Here is an 18,473-nt window from a genome sequence, read left to right as displayed (position 1 = left end):
CTTAATGAATTAGGAATTGTATACCTTGGACAAAAATGAGGAAAGAAAATGCTATTTAAAATGCATATGCAAATTCATATTAGCCTTTGAACAATGTTCATGTATTTTATTTTAAATGTAGTTCCTTTCCTTCAGGGTGACACCATTGACCACTTGTTCCCCCTCCGCGAGGGTGTGTCAGCCTGGCCACTGCTGCTGTCGCCCTCTGAGAATATTTCAGAAGCCATCATTGTGGGAAAGATTGATCTCCTTGCTCCAACCACAGCCATGGCTCAAGTGGCAGCTCTCTCCCCAGCACCGAGGTTGATTTCAGGGCTTGATCAGCCCAATGAAAACGACAGGGTTGGTATCCAGATTGAAGTTTCCCTCTTAGACCCTACCGTCGACCCAGTGGCCAGATTCCAGCCAACCAGCACCCAACTAGACCACCTTACTCAAACTGCAGAAAGCTCCGCCCAGTCCTCGGTCACCTATGCCACTGTGCTCCTGTGCGACCCGGAGCGAGACCAGCAGGCCACTCACCACAGCTACACGGATGGCAGCGGCAGCAGCTCCAGCGATGAGGGGAACTTCTCCGCCAACAACTCTGACATTTCTGGATCTTTCCGCGGAGGCCTGTGGGAGTTGGAGAGTTCCCGGGGTGGGGAGGCGGACGACCCGCGCCTCTCCCGCTCGTATAACTCTGTGGAGGAGTTTTCCGAAGCGTCAGAGCAAGAGGAGGATGAAGGGATGAGAGAGGAGAAGGACTTGTATTACCTAGGAATGGACTATCCTACAGAGGAAGAGGAGGGCGAGGAGAGTGAGAGAGAGAACGCGGAGGAGGAAGCCAAGATTGTGCTCCTTAGAAACGAAGCTTTAAGCAGAAAGGACTGCCCTGTGGAGTCAGACTCCACCACGCTGGGGTCAGGATCAGTGGATGGCTTTACTCCATTGTACCTGCCCCAGTTCAGAGCTGCTGCAGGCAAATTATAGGTCCATCATAAGAAAACAGAAGTTGTGCCATCCCAACGTGTTGCCGGGCAGGTTTTCATGCTGATTCATGAGGCATAATAAAGCATAATGCAGCAGCATGTATAATACCTCAGCCGACAATTCTAGCTATTCACTGATTGCTGCTATGGTGTCTTGAATGTAAGATAAGAGAATGGAATTTTCAATTGGATTTCTTTACTGAGCTTTAAATGCACAATTTTTACTCAGTGCTATAGTAGCAGGATTAGCCTACACTTTGTTTTTCAGTGGTCACCCTTAAATTAATGAACAAAGCTCTTGTCAGTCCATCTATCCGTACAACTGCCCTCATGCATTTTTCTCTGTGGGTTTACCAATTGATCTGAAATGGTATATGACCATTGCCCATTAACATTATGCAGGGAGTTTCAACTTTTACCACATTTAAGTTGTTCATTATAATTTTTACCAGTCGCCGTTGCATTCCCATAGTTCGTATGGATGACAATGCCGTAGTTCTATGGGACCTGTAGTTGTTGTTGTGTGGTCCCATAGCCCGGATGGACGGCAATGCGGTGGATATAATGTATAGATGAGGATGTGGATACTGTACATTGCCAAGGAAGTTGGGTATATTGTATAATCTCCTACATATCCCAGTAGCATTAGACTGAAATCGAGCCAAATTGGACCTAATTTAAAATCCAATTGGGCCTATGCTAAATGTGGATACATTCTGTACAGCTGTGTTTACCATACACTACTGCTCCTCTCCAGCTTATACTGAAAATGGATTGATGCTAGACTGAATGTGAAGGAGAGTTTAAAAATCACACTTATGTAAAGTGAGAGGCGCCTGGTACTTAGAGATGTCCCGATACTGTATCGGTATCGGAACAGTATCGGTATCGGCCCTTATTTGTCATATCGGGTCATATCGGTATCGGCGAATATGCCAGTCTAACCACCGATCCGACACAGGGGTATGGGGTTGACACTATGGCAGGTAAATAAAATGTTGGGGCATGTGGAGTTTGCTTTCGAGTTGCACAATACGAAGTGCACATATGAGTAAGAAGTATATAAACACAACACGAGATATATAGCTAGATAGCTATAAAAACAACATAAGATCACAACACCGGTATCGGTATTCAGTATTGGTATCGGCTAACACAGAAATGGAGGTATCGGGATCGGATCGGGACATCCCTACTGGTAATGTTTGTTTAAAGTGTTCTAAACAAACATTACAAGTACATAGACTTGGCTGCCACATGAAGTGGTTTCGCTCACACTCATGTGAAGTGAGGGGTGCCTGGTAATGGTTGTGGACGGGAACTCCTTTGGGGTACTTGTTGCTATCTACAGTATATAGCAAAAATCGGCCTCAGTCCTAAATGGGTTAAAGTGCTCTGAACAAACATTCAAAAAAGTCCATAGACTTGGCTGCCATATGATGTAATTTCAAAAGCCAGACGTTGAAGGGGATAGCACGCCCTTCCAAACGTCTATAGACTTGGCTGCCATTGTTTGTTTAAAGTGCTCTAAACAGCATTAAAAGTCCATAGGCCTGGCTGCCATATGAATTTGGAGGCCCTCAAAAAAAGAAGATACAAATGGAGTGAGAGAAAATCTACGATATGTTGTCTTTCTCAGAGCACACTAGACTTTGAAGTTAGCGCAGCTGCAAGGATTAATTTCAGTCCCATTGGCGTGACTGACTGATTGGTATTGTGGATCATTTCACGAAGTGGGAGATGCTTTTTGAACACTAATTTACCTTTACTGTTGTGGAGGAGAACTGGTTAAAGATCAGCATCGACAACGCAACCCCCCCCCCCCCCCCCCCCCCCCCCCCCCCTTAAAAAAATACAGATGTCTATTTTTTTTCTTTGTGCTATACTGTAATTGAAACGTTACATATCGTGAGAAATGTGTCTATTTTTCAGTGTTTGCTATTTTCAATGGAAAACTCTAGAATGGTACTTCACAAGACTGAAGAATGTACACTTTAAACCAGTGGAACAAAAGATGGACAGTTTTGTAAAACTGGAAGAAGGGTTTATATTTACAGTATTGTTGTTATTGTATGAGATCTCGTCTATTTTTCATGGTCAAAATAAAATATTTATGGTGAATAGTTCTGGTTTATTGACAATGGAGCACATGCCACACGTCAAAAGGCATCATGTAAATTTACACTAGTGCAGTATCTATAAATGCACCACGTAACGTCTCTGTATGTCTGTACGTGTCTACAGTACGTCTGTAATGCACGCAACTCGAGAACCGTTCACCCCACCTACTTCAAATTCGACCCCCCCCCCCAGGGAGTGCAGTGCCCGGTGTCGAGTCCATCGGATAGCCGGTTGTCCAGAACCATATATGGAGCTGGCCTGTCCGAACATCACAACACTTCATATTTGGGCATGCCTGACCCAGAACTGACATCACAATGAAGTTCTGACATCTGCATAGACTCCATAGAACAGGTCAGCTCCATCTGTGTCCCTTTTATGCCCATATATGGAGTTCTTTGTCAGGCATGCCCAAATATACTACTTGCGTGTGTACGTCTGTAATCCACGTAACTCGAGAACCGTTTGCCCCACCGATGGGGCAGTAGAGAGTAGATGCAGTGTAGTTAGTTAGGTCCAGCTTCTCCTTCCCAGCAAGCACGGTCAGGACCTGGACGAATTAGTGACGTCTCGATTGGGGCCAAATCAAGTCAAACCAAGACTAGTCAGATCTGGCCCAGAATATCACCTGATTTCAACCAACATCAATTCTGCTCACTAAGACGGACATTAATGGATGAATCAGAAAGAGTCAGATCATGGCCAGATCAGCTTAAGTCATAACTAGTCAGATCTGGCCCAGAATAAGCTATATAATTTCAACTGGTGAAGACGTCCTGGAAATGACGTAAAGATCATCCCCATATGGGCTGTGATCTGGCCTAGTCCTGAACGTCACTGGAGTCACCGGAGGACGTCATCATAACATCATCATGACATCATTTGGCTTGCTGGGTTCCCATACATACTGGTATTTCCATAATAACAGTGTGATGCTGTATTGTCAGGAGAAAAGAGCATATCTTCTTTGTTTCAGCAATCACTGCTGGAGACATTGTTGCATTGTTCTAGAAACCAGCAGCAGACACTTTTGGTGATAGTGGGTCAAATTTGACCCGTGATTTAACTCAGCCCAAAATACTCAAATTATAAAAATATTATGTTTTTCTCCCCCACCTCATAGCTGACTTGTTATGTATTCAAATCCATGTGAACACAATTTAAAATATTATTATGGGTTAGGGCAGTGATGGCTGCTGCCAATTTACTATCTACTGTAGGCAGGGGGGCCTAATCTAGTTGAATACCCCTGGGTTAGGGTTAGGGTTCATCTTTCAATATTTGCTCTGATAATCGGCCAATTTACCCTATCTGTGATCGGCAATTTACCCGATCTTTTACACCAAGTGGTATAAAAGTCAATCAGATATAGTATAATATTATTTTGCATCTTGTGACAGGCCTAAACATTCTCCCCTTCCTCCCCACACACACAGGAACAGTTTTGACATATAATAATTTTCTAAATATTTAAATGTGCCTCTATATGTACAAGGTACAGGTATCGGCTGATCATGAGAAAAACAATCGGTGATCGGGATCGGCCCCATAAAACATGATCGGAGCATCCCTAAAAAAAATCACTCATTACATTTCCTATAATGAAGACAATGGATAATGATATCATCTGGCTATAGAAGACTAATATTAGAACACACTTCCGAAAATAGATTACTTTTTTTTTTTACTTTAAAATTGTTAATATTATTGTCTCCACCAGGCCGAAGGCATGGGGAGAGAGTATGTTTTGCACTCCGTCCGTCCGTCCGTGTGTCCGTGTGTGTGTCCGTGTGTGTGTCCGTCCGTCCTTCCGTCTGTGAACAGCTAATCTCCGGCACCGTTAACCCGGTCGATGCCAAATTTTGCACACACACTCCCTGGATGCCAACGATGAACCTCTGCCCCACAATTTCCAGAACGGCCTGTTCTAGCGCCACCAGGAGGCCGCTTTGTGCAAAACAAGTTTTTGGACAGTACACCTACAGATTTTGTCCAAGTCAGACTCCATCCTGACTGGCTAAGATTGGCTTCCAAAGTTCACAGGAGTGCTCCGTTTCAAACAAAATGCTGCAAATCATGAACACATTGTGTGATTTCCGTGAAATTGTGCACGCACATTCCCACTAGGCCGAGGAAGAAAGCTATAACTGGCCGAAAAGTGTTTTTACCTCTAACTGCAAGGATCTGTGGATAACTTTGTATGCCAACTCCCGAGAGGCCAAGGAAAAACCTTTGCCTGGACTTTTTCCACATCTGCTCTTTATAGCGCCACCAGGAGGCCGACATATGTAAAACACATTTTCTAATATTACAACTTCAGATTTTATCCAAATTTCACACAAATCGGTACACATGCTCTTCATAGTCATGTGATCAAGACGGGTTTGTTCGATTTCTCATAATCCACCCTCATTGGCTACGATTGGCTTCTAAACCTTTCAGGAGTAGCCCGCTTTGTACCCGTTTTGTACAAATCGCCACAACTACTCAACGCAGCGTCCGATTGTGGTGAAACTGTGCATGCATATTCCCACTAGGCTTTGGAAGAAATGCCACTTGACTGTTTTCAAATCAGCCTCATGGTGGCGCTACAACAGGCCAAGCCGCGTCACACACATGTTTATATTGCTCCTAAACATTTTGCCAAACATCACACACACACACTCCTATCCACCTGGTGGAGACCTGTGCCCAGAAGGGCACTTTTTCTAGTTAACATCTGTGGTGTTACTGGTCAAAATCGACCCATACACGGCAAAGGTATATACTATTTAAACTTGAAAACTGGTATAAAAGAAATTACCCTAACACAATGGAAGGGTTAAAGATGTTTTAACTTGTTTGTGTGTATTTGTTTACATACATGTTGAATTAACATATATGTAAACAAATGTACACAAACAAGCCCTAAACATGAGCAGGACTTGTCTGCCATCTAGAGACTGCCAAGTGTCAGTACATGTAGCGTAGCAGAGCCTTAGCCAACCTGCACATTATCAGCCCTGTGAGTGAAGGCTGTGACAGTTTCCCTTTAATGGAGGGGAGCCTTAATAGTAGCCTTTCATTAGTAGCCCTAATATTGCTGCCATGAATGTAAAAAGGTCTTAAAAAAAGAAAGAAAAGGAATTCGAGATAGTTTGGTGTGGGGAAAGAGACAGTTGTTTGCAATGAAAATTAAACACTCCTGGGACAGTTTGCAGTTGCAATTAAATATGAAATATTAAAAAGTGAACAAACTGAACAAAGTATTATCCTACTCCTTAAGCATCGGGTTCAACCCCATTAACTACAACTATCTACAAATCCATCCAAATCAGCCTGTCTCTATCATGCAGGGACCCCCCTGGGACCCCCTATCAGCATGAGCTAGAGGTGACCACAGGGCTTGCCTACTTCCTGTGGACAGTAGAGGGAGCCAGACTGCAGGTAATCCATCCTCCACCATATACACCCCTTTGCTGTGCCCCATAGCCTTCTGTATTGTTATATATTCAGATCAGATGTATTTGCATTTCACAGCGACAAGGTGACAGATGAGTGCCACTGTGGGTTGATATATCAGAAGAATCAAAGAACGGTTCTGATTAGCCTTTGTTTGCTGTCCCTGCCTCAGCCTGTCTTGTACCAGGGCATGATGTTGCACAGTGAAGCTTCCATCAGTGTGCCAAAAGCAGAGAGGCTTGCTGCCATGCATGTCAGGTTCAGTTCCAATATGGTGACAATGTAGAACAAGAGAGTAAAAAAAAGTGAGTTAAATAATGAATTGATATTAGGAACTAGGCTATGTTTGCGAATATAGATTAATGGTTTAGTTTAATTTGACAAGTGTTCTTGAAAGTGCAGGGCATTATATTTTACAAAGGGATTATTATTTAGGCTAGGTTCCCCACTGTAAGGGCAGGTTTGAAATATAAGCAATAGCACTGGGGATGTTTGACATGGTTTGATATTTGGTAGACATAACTTAGATTGGAATAAAATTGTATGTCCCAAATGGCACTTGAATTTATGTTCAATCAGCAAAGTAGCCAAGACCAGGAAGACATTATTGATGTGTCCAGTGTCATGTCTTGTCAGGGGGCCTATAGAATTCCTAGCAAGGCCCCTGGGCTTCTGTACCTGTGTTTGTTTTTACTGGTCTGTAAACCAGGGGCTTAGTGGAATGTCATGAGATAAAGCAGGAAAATACTGCACGTAATACTGCACATGTGTAAGCTATTTGGTAGTTTGCAGGTATAGTGTAGAGCTTTCAGATGTGACAAAATATCCCTTGGTGTAAAATAATATGCTCTTAAATTGCACTTAAATTTACAGTGCCAGTGTGTCATTCACATTTGTACACATTAAATTACCAATATATGTTTTGGGTTTTTCTTTCTTTCTGCTCTAGCTTAATTTGGAACATGATAAAAATAGATTTTTTTGTATTCTTACCACCACCAGTTGTCAACTAGCATGTGTAAACAAACTAAGTATTTGTGAAATGCAGAAATGTTTTTCGAGAACTGGATCATGTTCATTGGTTGTGACTGCCTCTGACGATGTGCAGAGTACATGATGTGCAGATTACATAATATTGTATGTTCCTGGTTCAGATTAATATAATCCATTTTTGACTTCCTTCTTACTATCTGCCTTTAATCTTGATTTACAGTAACTATATTTCAGTACACTCAAGGAGGTGCTCAAAATAGGACCATGTAGTGACAGCATCATGCACAATTCAGAACATTGACTCCACTGTCATTTTGTAAAATCACCAAGTGCATGATCAAAGAATAACATAAATTGTTTGTACCATGAATCAAGTTAAGAAACAATTGCCTAACAGGTCTTCCTCACGCTGAGGAAGACCTGTTAGGTTGAAACACGTCCGTTGTTCTGTCTGTGGAGAGGTAAAAAATCAGACCCATCTGAAGTGAGTACTGTACTGTACTGTACTGTACTGTACTGTACTGTACTGTACTGTACTGTACAAGCTCCCCCCCCTCTGTGTGTGTGTGTGTGTGTGTGTGTGTGTGTGTGTGTGTGTGTGTGTGTGTGTGTGTGTGTGAAAATATGCTATTTCCGTGCTCGGACACAGCCAGGGACACACATGGCTGTCTATAGGAGTGGTTGCACCACTCAAAAAAATGTGAAGAGGACATTTATTGTGTTCTGGCTTTTTTCTCACTCTCATGATAAGTGTTGAGTCTCAAGGTGCATGACCTTGAGAATTGTTTAATCTTTAAACAATCCCCCCCCCCCCCCCCCCCCCACACACACACACACACACACACACACACACACACACACACACACACACACACACACACACACACACACACAATGAGTCAGTGCATTGCAGTCTTGGCCTGCACAAATATTTCCACAGAAGGCGTCCACGCCTCCCAGGAAATAGCTCTTAGGTACTGCAATAATCACAAAAACTAACTTGGGAGTCTTATCTGATTTATCTTTGAGTCAAGTGCAGTTCATCTGGAAGTGATTAAATGCCTCTGACCTGCAGGAAGAAGAGGAAAAGCAGGCATCAGGAGAAACAAGACATGGTGGAAACGATATGAAGTTGACCACTTAAACCCGGCTCTATTCTTAGTGAAATGGACCCGAGTTGCAACTGTACTTTTGTTGAATAGGTTTCTTTAACACCAAATCTTGCGGTGTGAGCTTATAAATAGGCTATTTCTGGCAAATAGTTTGTATGTTCTTTAATATACCCCTTGTTATGGTGGAGTCCAGACTAATTGCCGCTCCAGCTGATTATAAAATGCTCCCAGTAAACGTCATACTGGGCTGTTGGTAGGACACGGTAAAAAAGCGACATTCACCATGTCACCTGTTTTGGAACTTGTCTTTTGTTTAAATGTTTCTGTAGTGAATGAACATACCTTTTGGTTGCACCATATGTCCATACTCCATACCATGCCTCTGTACTGATTTCCAGCTTGTTAAGTGTTCAAACCTGCCTAGATGATTAGTAGTAGTAAAAATCCCAGTCCTGTTACAAAAAAATCACACCCGTGTGAAGTGAGTGGTGCAACTCCGTGTGGGGGTCCCCGGAAGTTCCAGACCCACAGGACCACGGCCAGGGTGCCGGCCCGGTTCCGGCAAGCCGCCCCACGTCCGAAAAGGTAGAGAAATGAGAGTTACCGTGTGGGGTCCCTCTACTGTACTGTACTGTACTGTCACTGTACTGTACTGTACTGGCATACCCGAAATCATCATATATACAGTTAATAATATTAACTGTATATATGATACAGACGCACATATTATGTGCGTGTGTGTTTGTGTGTGTGTTAGGTTGCGCACAGGTGGTGAAAAACAGCCATGGTGTTTTCATGCTCATACCCAGCCACCCAGCCACCCAGCCAGCTACCCAGCCACAGACATAGCTCCGTAAGGGAGTGGTTGCACTCAAAAATGTGAGATCACCAGTTTAATTTATTTCTGGCAATCTCTCTCTCTCTAGGTCGTCCTCAGACGAGCCCTCCATCGTCGCTTCGAGTCATCCCGGTTCTCCATACACCTGGCCAGCTCATTGGTGCTTTGCGCTCCTCCTGCGATGGGATGTTGATGGTGATAACTTCAGTTTTCTTGGCATTCAGCCGGTGGCCAACTTTAGCACACTCTGATTCCACTCTGTTCAGGAGCTCCTGTCCACATGGTCGGAGAGCAGGCTGCGTAGTCCGCGTAGTCCAGGTCTGTCAGGACTACTGTGGGGTGTCGTCTCGACCTCCTTGGTGTTAGAGTAAGGCCAAGATCCTCCTCCTCCAAATTATTCCCAAACACAGTCTCTTGCATTATATCACGATAAAGTATCTAAATTAGAACTGTTTGAGTGCTAACACTAGTGGAGCTTAAAAGGAATGGATGTCGGATCAGAACCAAAATTAGAAGGAAATGGTGATGTATACATGTTTTCTTGCTAGTGGCAAAAATACAGTGTCTATATGCATTTGAAGTCTTATCACGGACATAGTGAGGAATTCATCAGGAAAAGCAAGTCATCTGTTAAATTGACAGGAAAGACATATCCTACTTTAAGTAATGCATGTCACTCAGGGTGCATGTCACATGTGTGTACATGCATGAGCTGTTGTCATCACTGTTAATGGGAATCAGGAGAACGCTTTAGCAGCATGACACTCTAAATCCCACATTGATCGCCAGGCATTAACTTAAACAGCAATTGTGAGGAGCTTTAGCTACTGGCATTTATTCTTGTTCGCTTTGAGGTTCCCTCATCTGGGGCAAAGGTCTGAATGTGGTAAGTTCACTCCAAACCCCATGTCCACAAAGGAAATGAGAAAATCTGCCCTTTGTCGGTTTGGATCTACTAACAAGCAGTTTTGGATGTGCTCTCTCTTCAGTCCCTGTAAACAGGGGTTAAAAAACCCGTCCATTATGGTTGCCAGGCACCGCAGTTCAGATAGTGGGATAGATTTAGGTTCAGTGGGGAATGAAAAGCTTTTCTCCCTCCCTCTAATCTGTAATTGTAGCTACACATCAGCACTGGATGTGGGGATATTGATGGTAGCAAGTCGTGGAGAGACAGAGGGGAGGCAACTGGGGAGCACAGAGTAGGACATGGAGCTAAAGGAGCCAATATTATGCTCCCCTGCTGCAGGCACTGACAGAGGTTTTCTGTTCTCACCCCCAAGGCGTCATATTTCACCAAGGTCAGGTGCCTTTCACATCAGCAGATTGGAGGAACACACTTTACACTGTCACCCCATCACACGTATATGAACTACTATGTACGTGTTTTAATCACTTAAAGCTGCACTCATTCCAACCCAGGTCCCCTTTGCAAGTACTCACATTTTTGAGTGGTGCCTTATGGAGCTAGGACCAGCTCAGTGGCCTTGTGGTTAGAGTGTCCGCCCTGAGACTGGGAGGTCGGGGTTCGATCCCCGGCCGGGTCATACCAAAGACTCTAAAAATAGTACCCAATGCCTCCCTGCTTGGCACTCAGCATCAAGGGTTGGATTAGGGGTGCAAGTCCCTGCGACATACTAGCGTCATGTCCAGGGGGTGTACTTGTACATCAAGCTGCCTCACGCTACAGAAACAGGAGATAGGCTCCTGCCCTATGGGCCTCATGGCTCAGCAAGGCTTACTTACGGAGCTATGTGTGTGGCTGGGTGGGTGGGTGGCTGGCTGGGTATGAGCACGAAAACAGCATGGTTGTTTTTCGCAACCTAACGCACACACACGCACGTATTAACTTTATATATGATGCTTTCGGGTGTGCCCGTACAGTACAGTGACAGTAGAGTAGAGGGTACAGTAGAGGTACCGCCACACGGTAACTCTGTCATTTCTCAACCGTTTCGGACGCGGGGCGGCACGCCGGAACCGGCCCGCCCCCCCTGGGCGCGTTCCTGGGGGTCTGGAACTCACCCCCCCACGGAGTTGCACTTCACACGGGTGTGATTTTTTACCTTTGATAGAGCTTCCCTGGCTGCTCACGGGAGAAGCTGCCTAGGCAATACAATTTACAATTTACAATTTAGGCATTTAGCAGACGCTCTTAATCCAGAGCGATTTACATTACGCAATAACAAAAGCATGGCATACATCACATATATAAAAAGTTGTTATCATGAATCATGCGTAAACTAAGAACGTAACAGTGGAGTATCTATGTTAACTATACATACTATACTATATAATATATTATACATGTGTACTATAAAGTGCTATGACTACATAAAGTGCAAAAGTCTGTTTAAAATACTATCTAAGTCTACATAATGTGCTATCTAAGGGGCTAGGCTAGGGCAAGTGCTACGGGCCATGGTGGAGTCTGAAGAGGTGGGTTTTCAGACTACGGCGGAAGATTGGGAGTGAGGCTGCAGTTCTGACTGTGATGGGAAGTGCATTCCATAGTTTTGGAGCCAGAAGGGAGAAGAGTTTGGGACGTGTGGAGCGTTGTCCCGGCGTTTTTAGTGAAGGTACCTCCAGCTTTCCTGCGTTGGCTGATCTGAGTGCGCGGGAGGGTTTGTAGGGTACGATCATACTTGTGAGATATGGGGGGGCCATACCTTTGATTGCTTTGAATGCCAGCATCAGAGTTTTGTATTCTGTGCGGGCAGCGACCGGGAGCCAATGGAGGGAGCGGAAAAGGGGGGTGACGTGTGAGAATTTTGGCTGGTTGAAGACCAAGCGGGCTGCGGCATTTTGGATCAGTTGGAGGGGCTTAAGTGCACATGCCGGTAGGCCAGTAAGGAGGGAGTTACAATAGTCAAGTTTTGACAAGACTGTTGTCTGGATTAGGAGCTGGGCTGACTCCAGGGTGAGGAACGGTCTAATTCGTCGTATGTTGTAGACTAGAGTGTAAACCTACAGGATCTAGTGACAGCTGTGATGTGTGTTTTGAACGAGAGCTGACTGTCCAGGACAACACCAAGGTTCCTGGCTGTCGGGACAGACTTTACCAATAGTAAAGACAGAACTTGTCAACCAATAGTGGTCACTGGTCAAACCCTACCATACCAGTGGTTGGTCATATCCTACCACAGTGGCCATATGCCCTGAGCTGGGAGACCAATTGCAAAAATAGCTAACAAATGTATCGCAATATGACACATTGTGAGCTTGTAGGTTGATTTTGTAGTTCTATAATGACATGCCCAAATTAGGAATGCCAGGTTGAAAGTATATAGACATTAGACATTATGACATTACTGTATATGAGAATATGTTTGTGTGTGGATGTTGAGGTGTGTTTTGATTGATTGAGTACTGTATCAGACAGAAATGCATACAGTACGGGTATCCATATACTTGAGCTAAAAGGATAACCCAAAAAAGTATGTACTCTTAATTAATGTATAAAGATGTATTCAATGAATCAACATAGCATAAGGATGACATGGATAAAGATCATGGTTCTTCAAGAATGAGTGGATAGGCTATTTTTTCTTTTCTTTCATTTCTTCTTATTATGTATGGTTTAAAAATAAATTTGAATGCATCTATCTTTCAGAATTGTGAAATCTATTGTTTGTGTGGAAAAAGCCATTAGCCCAATTATTTCTGTGGTGAAAACCATTAGTCTACTTGCTCGTTGGGTGAAAACATGAGATACACATGCCATGCACTCAGAGTCTTTGAAAATGACCAGAGGGAAGCCTGTTTGTTGAGGTTGCATGTTGTAAATGGGTCGGATGAGCAGAATTCCTTTGGATCTGTCAGAATGTGTGTCACAAAGTGTGTTTGTCTCTGGCTAATAGGGTGAAAGAGGTGCTGCTGAATGCCTCTATTCACTCTGACAATCAATTGTGGTCTAATTCAGTGGTTCTCAAAGTAGGGTCTGGGGACCCCCAGGGATCCTTGGAGGAGTTCCCGGAGGCCCCCAGCAAAACGAGGAACGGTTTGACCACTTTATCCCTATTTTAGCCTTTGGCTATTATAAACTAGAGCAACTGTGAATAGTTTTGAACATTTTTAACACAAATCTTCTCTTATGGGGGGCCCTGGCACACACTATTATTACATGGGGGTCCACAACTAAATACATATCAATTTGGGGGTCCTTGATATGAAAATGTTTGAGAAACACGGGCATAACTGATTCAGGACCAACTTACTAGAATTTCTGATCATATAATTCCCTGAAAAACAAAATACATCACAGCTTGTTCTAAACCATTAAATAATTAATAACAACAACAACAACAACAACAACAACAACAACAACAATAATCTGTGTATACTTGTTTTATTTGTGTATACTTCAGTTCTTGTGTATTTCAAGTAATAACACAGGTACCTAGAGTGTAAAGGGGATTTTCACTCAATTTAAGAAGGGGAAAGCATAGCTTAGTGTAGCCATAGGTCTGCATATGTGTGGAATGTGGTAATGTATCTGAGTGAGAGAGAGAGACAGAGAGAGAGAGAGAGAGAGAGAGAGAGAGAGAGAGAGAGAGAGCAACAGATAGAATGCAATGCATGCCTCTGTTCATGAGTTCCAAACATGTGTTCATGAGTGTACTGTACCTGAGAGGGAGTGTGCGTGCGTGCACTCCGTGCAGCAGGTCAGGGGGCATCTCTTTATGGTGTGTCTCACTCTGTAAATACATTACTGGCACACTCCAGCATTCCATCACACTGGAGATCTGTACAGTCATAGCAGTCTTACGGTAGGACTTTCTTTTAGCATTTCACCCCATAACTCTGTTGCATGCCGATTACCTAATAGCTTTTTACCAGCTGCTTTGCAATAGCAAGCTGAGACTATCATCAATGTGCAAGCTAGTCCTCTAGACTAGTAGTCTAGTCCAGCTGGTTTTCTCATTGGCTGACGTTGCTGTGCTAGTCCAGTTGACTTTCTCATTGGCTTAACCGCGATGTGCTGTTTCTGTGTGTGTTTGTGTGTGTGTGTGTGTGTGTGTACACCGCAAATATGTCCAGGCGGAAACAAACTCAGAACACAATAGTTCCGCCTTAGAGAATCTTGGTTCCTACCTAAACTACTGCGCTGAAACTGACACAGAGGCAGTTATAGCGGACCCCCGCAGATAATAATAATGCAGCTGGTAATTAATTGATTGAATCAATTTTTGTTTGTTTTATCCCACAATTTTGTAACCCATTTTTTCACTCTGTGCCAATTGCCTAAACTGTAATCCTGAGTGTATGAATGTGGTGTTCTACTGTTTTTTTTTTTTTATCTATAAAAATATTGATACACATCGAGTTGTTTCTCTGAGACTAAGAGCATTAAGTGAGTCTATATACGATATATATATATATATATATATATATATATATATATATATATATATATATATATTTTACGTTTTTGCCTTTATTGATAGGGTACAGTAATTAGACAGGAAAGGGGGAGTGAGATGGGGGAAGACACGCGGCAAAGGCCGACGGGCTCGGGACTCGAACCCGCGACACTTTGTCAGGGTGGATTACTGGCCTAGGTGCCTCGACCACTTAGGCCCAATATTAAATTATTTAACAAAAAATGTAATTAAAAATGTATTAAAACAACTATTGCACTAAATACTGTATTTCACTGTTATGTTTCTTTCTCTCTCTCTCTCTCTCCCTCTCTCTGCATGCGTGCATGCGCGTGCACACACACACACACCCAGTTACGCTAACACAAAACATATGGTCTCATGCTGAACCGTTCCATGGGATTGCTTTACCACAAAATGAATGTGTAGCCATTGAAGATTCAACAACAACTCCAATCCAAGGCTTGACCTCGACTAACCTTGACCTACGTTAGGATGTATGTATGACTCGGTGGGAACTCTGCAGCCTAGTTCTTCTTCCTCTTTGTCCCTCAGAGTCCCAAACAGCTAGGGACCCCACAGTAAAAACACTCCACAGTGGCAACTACACACATTCCAATGGTCTGGGAATTTTCAAGCAAATTGTCAGAGGACCAGAACAGTATGAGATGTTGTTGGTAATAATGGGACACTAGACAGATATAGAGATAGACTGATTAACGTGTCAGTACAAACGTATAGTCCGAGACACTGTTGAACATTTTAAAGGAAAAGAGGGCGCTGTTTTTCCTTAATTCTTTGACGATGGGTTCTCAGATTGGTACAAACGTAAAACTAAAACTATAAATTATGTTCCTATGGTCTGTGTGTGTGTGTGTGTGTGTGTGTGTGTGTGTGTGTGTGTGTGTGTGTGTGTGTGTGTGTGTGTGTGCGTGCGTGTGTGCGTGCGTGCGTGCGTGCGTGCGTGTGCGTGCGTGAGTGCTATCTTCACAAGCATTCAACACAGCCATGAAACAGAAGCTATAGCCTGCTGCCAGGGGGCGTGGGACAAGAAGGAACCTTAACCTAGAAAGGGTGAAAGGTTTAGCAGGATGTTCCAGTCCTCTCACTACCTAATGGATGGAAAACAACAAAGTACATTTACACAAGCACTGTAATTGAGTATAATTATTCCATACTTTTTATAGTTAATATTTCTACTCGACTAGTTCTCACAGAAAAATATTTGCCTTTCTTCAAGTATTTAGTTATTATATGATTTACGTAGATTGTTATGACAAAATATACTGTGTGTAAATTAACTTAAAAATATCATCATTTAATGATGATATTTTTAAGCCAACCAACAGCACATAAAGTAATGTTGATGAACACATTAATGGAATAATTTTTACAATCCAATAATATGATATGTGAAATTAGCCATATTTTAATTCCAATAGTATTTGATGCTAATACTTTTGTACTTTTTAATACAGGGCTTTGACTTGTAATGTAGCAAAGTATTTATTTATTGTGGTATTTCTACTTTTATTTACTGTAGGTAAAACCCCCGAGTACTTCTTCCACCACTAATACGTAATTTGTATATAGTTTACTGGCTGTATGTCAACTTAATATCCAATGCCTTTGATTCTGATCAGCTGTGTAGCTACTGCCGTCCTTGAAAAGCTCTAGTAATGTACATGCTTTGGAGACGTGTCAACGTCATAAAAAACTCTTGGCTTGAGATGTTTTCATGGTAAGCAGGCCCCGGCGTGTGGTTTCCTCTTCTCTAGGCTGAGCGAGGGGGAGCCTGCTGTGACTTTCACCCCAGACTTGGAGAGCTCGACCCGTTTTAAAGGTTTGTTGTCCTGATATTGAGGCGCACTTGAGGGGATTAACGGTATAGTGTGCGGTTGGTCTCTGTGGTTCATTATAAACCATTATGCTTAACCTGAATGGATGTTTGACAGGAAGCACACAAGCAGTCAACTGGAATTTATTCTCTCTGATTCTGGCTTGTAATGAATGCATAGCTTTATAACTTAATGGGAGAAGTAAGTCAGAGCTCCCTCTCAGATTTGAACTTTTAAAAGCTGCACCCTTTCATGTCCTGCCTGGGATTCAAAACCTCACTTTCTTTTTTTTTTTAACTTTGTTTTTATTTCAAAAAATGAAACATGAACAATGAAACAGAAATCAAACATAAATGTGAATGCAAGAAAACAAAAATACATAACAAAAACAGAGACAATAAAAGAAAAACAGAAAAACAGCTTGACAAACTTCAAAAATACAGCATTTTTCAGACAGTACAAGGCAAGGCAGGGAACAGCAGGAGACATGACTCATAATATACAGCAGATATCCAACATTAATTGTCACAAGCCCGGCCTGCATCCAGCCCTTGCTCGCACCCCGAGGAGACAGAAGCTCCGGTGACCTCCAGCCCGCCACCAAGTAAAACCTCACTTTCAATCACTGTTCCAGGATATCTGGGGAGATATTGCGCTTTGAGCTTCAGGTAGTAGAGAGACCACCTAGAAATACCACCACTGCTATTTGATATACTGTATTGTATTAACATTAAGATTAAAAACACGTTTTATTCATTAAAATCAGTTCCAGATTGCAACTTTACCTACCTACCTACCTACCTACCTAAACTCTCCACACAAAGTCATCTGCTACTGATTTATGTTAATGAGCCAACATTTGAGGGTGATTTTTGAAACTTCATATCCTCCCAGACCCTCCTGTTTGTTGTCTCTGCAAGACCCCCCCATGCACCCTGTGGATGTTGTTTTCTCCCCAGCAGATCTTTTCCTTCCTGCTGTTTCACTGCTCTGTTTACTGCCTCCCCTGCCTTCCTCGTACGCCTTTTGCACTCTTACTACCAGGTGTAGGGAATCAGGTAAAGGAATATAAAAGAATGAAGAACTGAGCTCTGGCAAAATAGGGATTGTAAATCCAAATGTTATCTTAAAATGTAAAATGTATAGCCAAGCAGTTCTCAACCTTTTCTGGATCAGGGCAGACATGAAAATCTCGAATTGTTCGCAGCCCACGCATCTGACCATTTAACATGGCAGCCGTGTTAAGTGGTCAGATGGGTCTATTTAATTATTTGGTGGCCCACATATACACATGGCCCACCTGTGTGCCCCGGCCCACAGGTTGGGAATTACCTATAATTAGCTCAAAATGTACTCATGTAGTGTTTTTCTTAATTTAAATTATACTCCATCATGCGAGGGTGTCGTTTAACAAAAATAACTGATCTACAAGCAGACGCATCGCGGTACGATACCATTTGTAGATCTGCGTAGTGCGCACAGCAGTGGAACCTATAATGGCTTCTCATGCAGGCGCTGCAGTTACAGTAAGACTATGCTGACACAGGCAGCAGCACAATCCGCAAACACTTATCCAGCTCAATTAGTAAAGCTATGCACTTCGACACAAAACCACTGTCTCCCAGACACCGACAACCAATGCATGTGACACTCAGACCAGACTGCATCAAGCACTGCACTCCATCATCTCAACAGAAACGCTTTTGTTTTGTTTCTACCACGGGGGGAAATCACTGCTGGGCATAGTTTCATTTTACACCATTGATTTCACCACTCTGCGA

At 43.0% G+C, this 18,473-nt stretch overlaps 1 protein-coding gene across 1 annotated transcript in view; it reads left to right on the top strand.

The window, feature by feature from the left end:
* lepr (leptin receptor) overlaps window positions 1-2,776 on the top strand; it is a 37,485-nt gene extending 34,709 nt beyond the window's left edge. Inside the window, exon 21 of the mRNA XM_079506921.1 lies at window positions 136-2,776. Within this exon, the coding sequence (XP_079363047.1) occupies window positions 136-972 (837 nt within the window). The 3' untranslated portion in view covers window positions 973-2,776. The remainder of the gene's footprint in view (window positions 1-135) is intronic.
* Window positions 2,777-18,473: the final 15,697 nt, after the last annotated feature.

The sequence above is a fragment of the Electrona antarctica genome (assembly GCF_951216825.1).
Source record: "Electrona antarctica genome assembly, chromosome: 7".
Lineage (NCBI taxonomy): Eukaryota > Metazoa > Chordata > Actinopteri > Myctophiformes > Myctophidae > Electrona > Electrona antarctica.
This window is presented reverse-complemented; position numbering and strand designations above follow the sequence as displayed.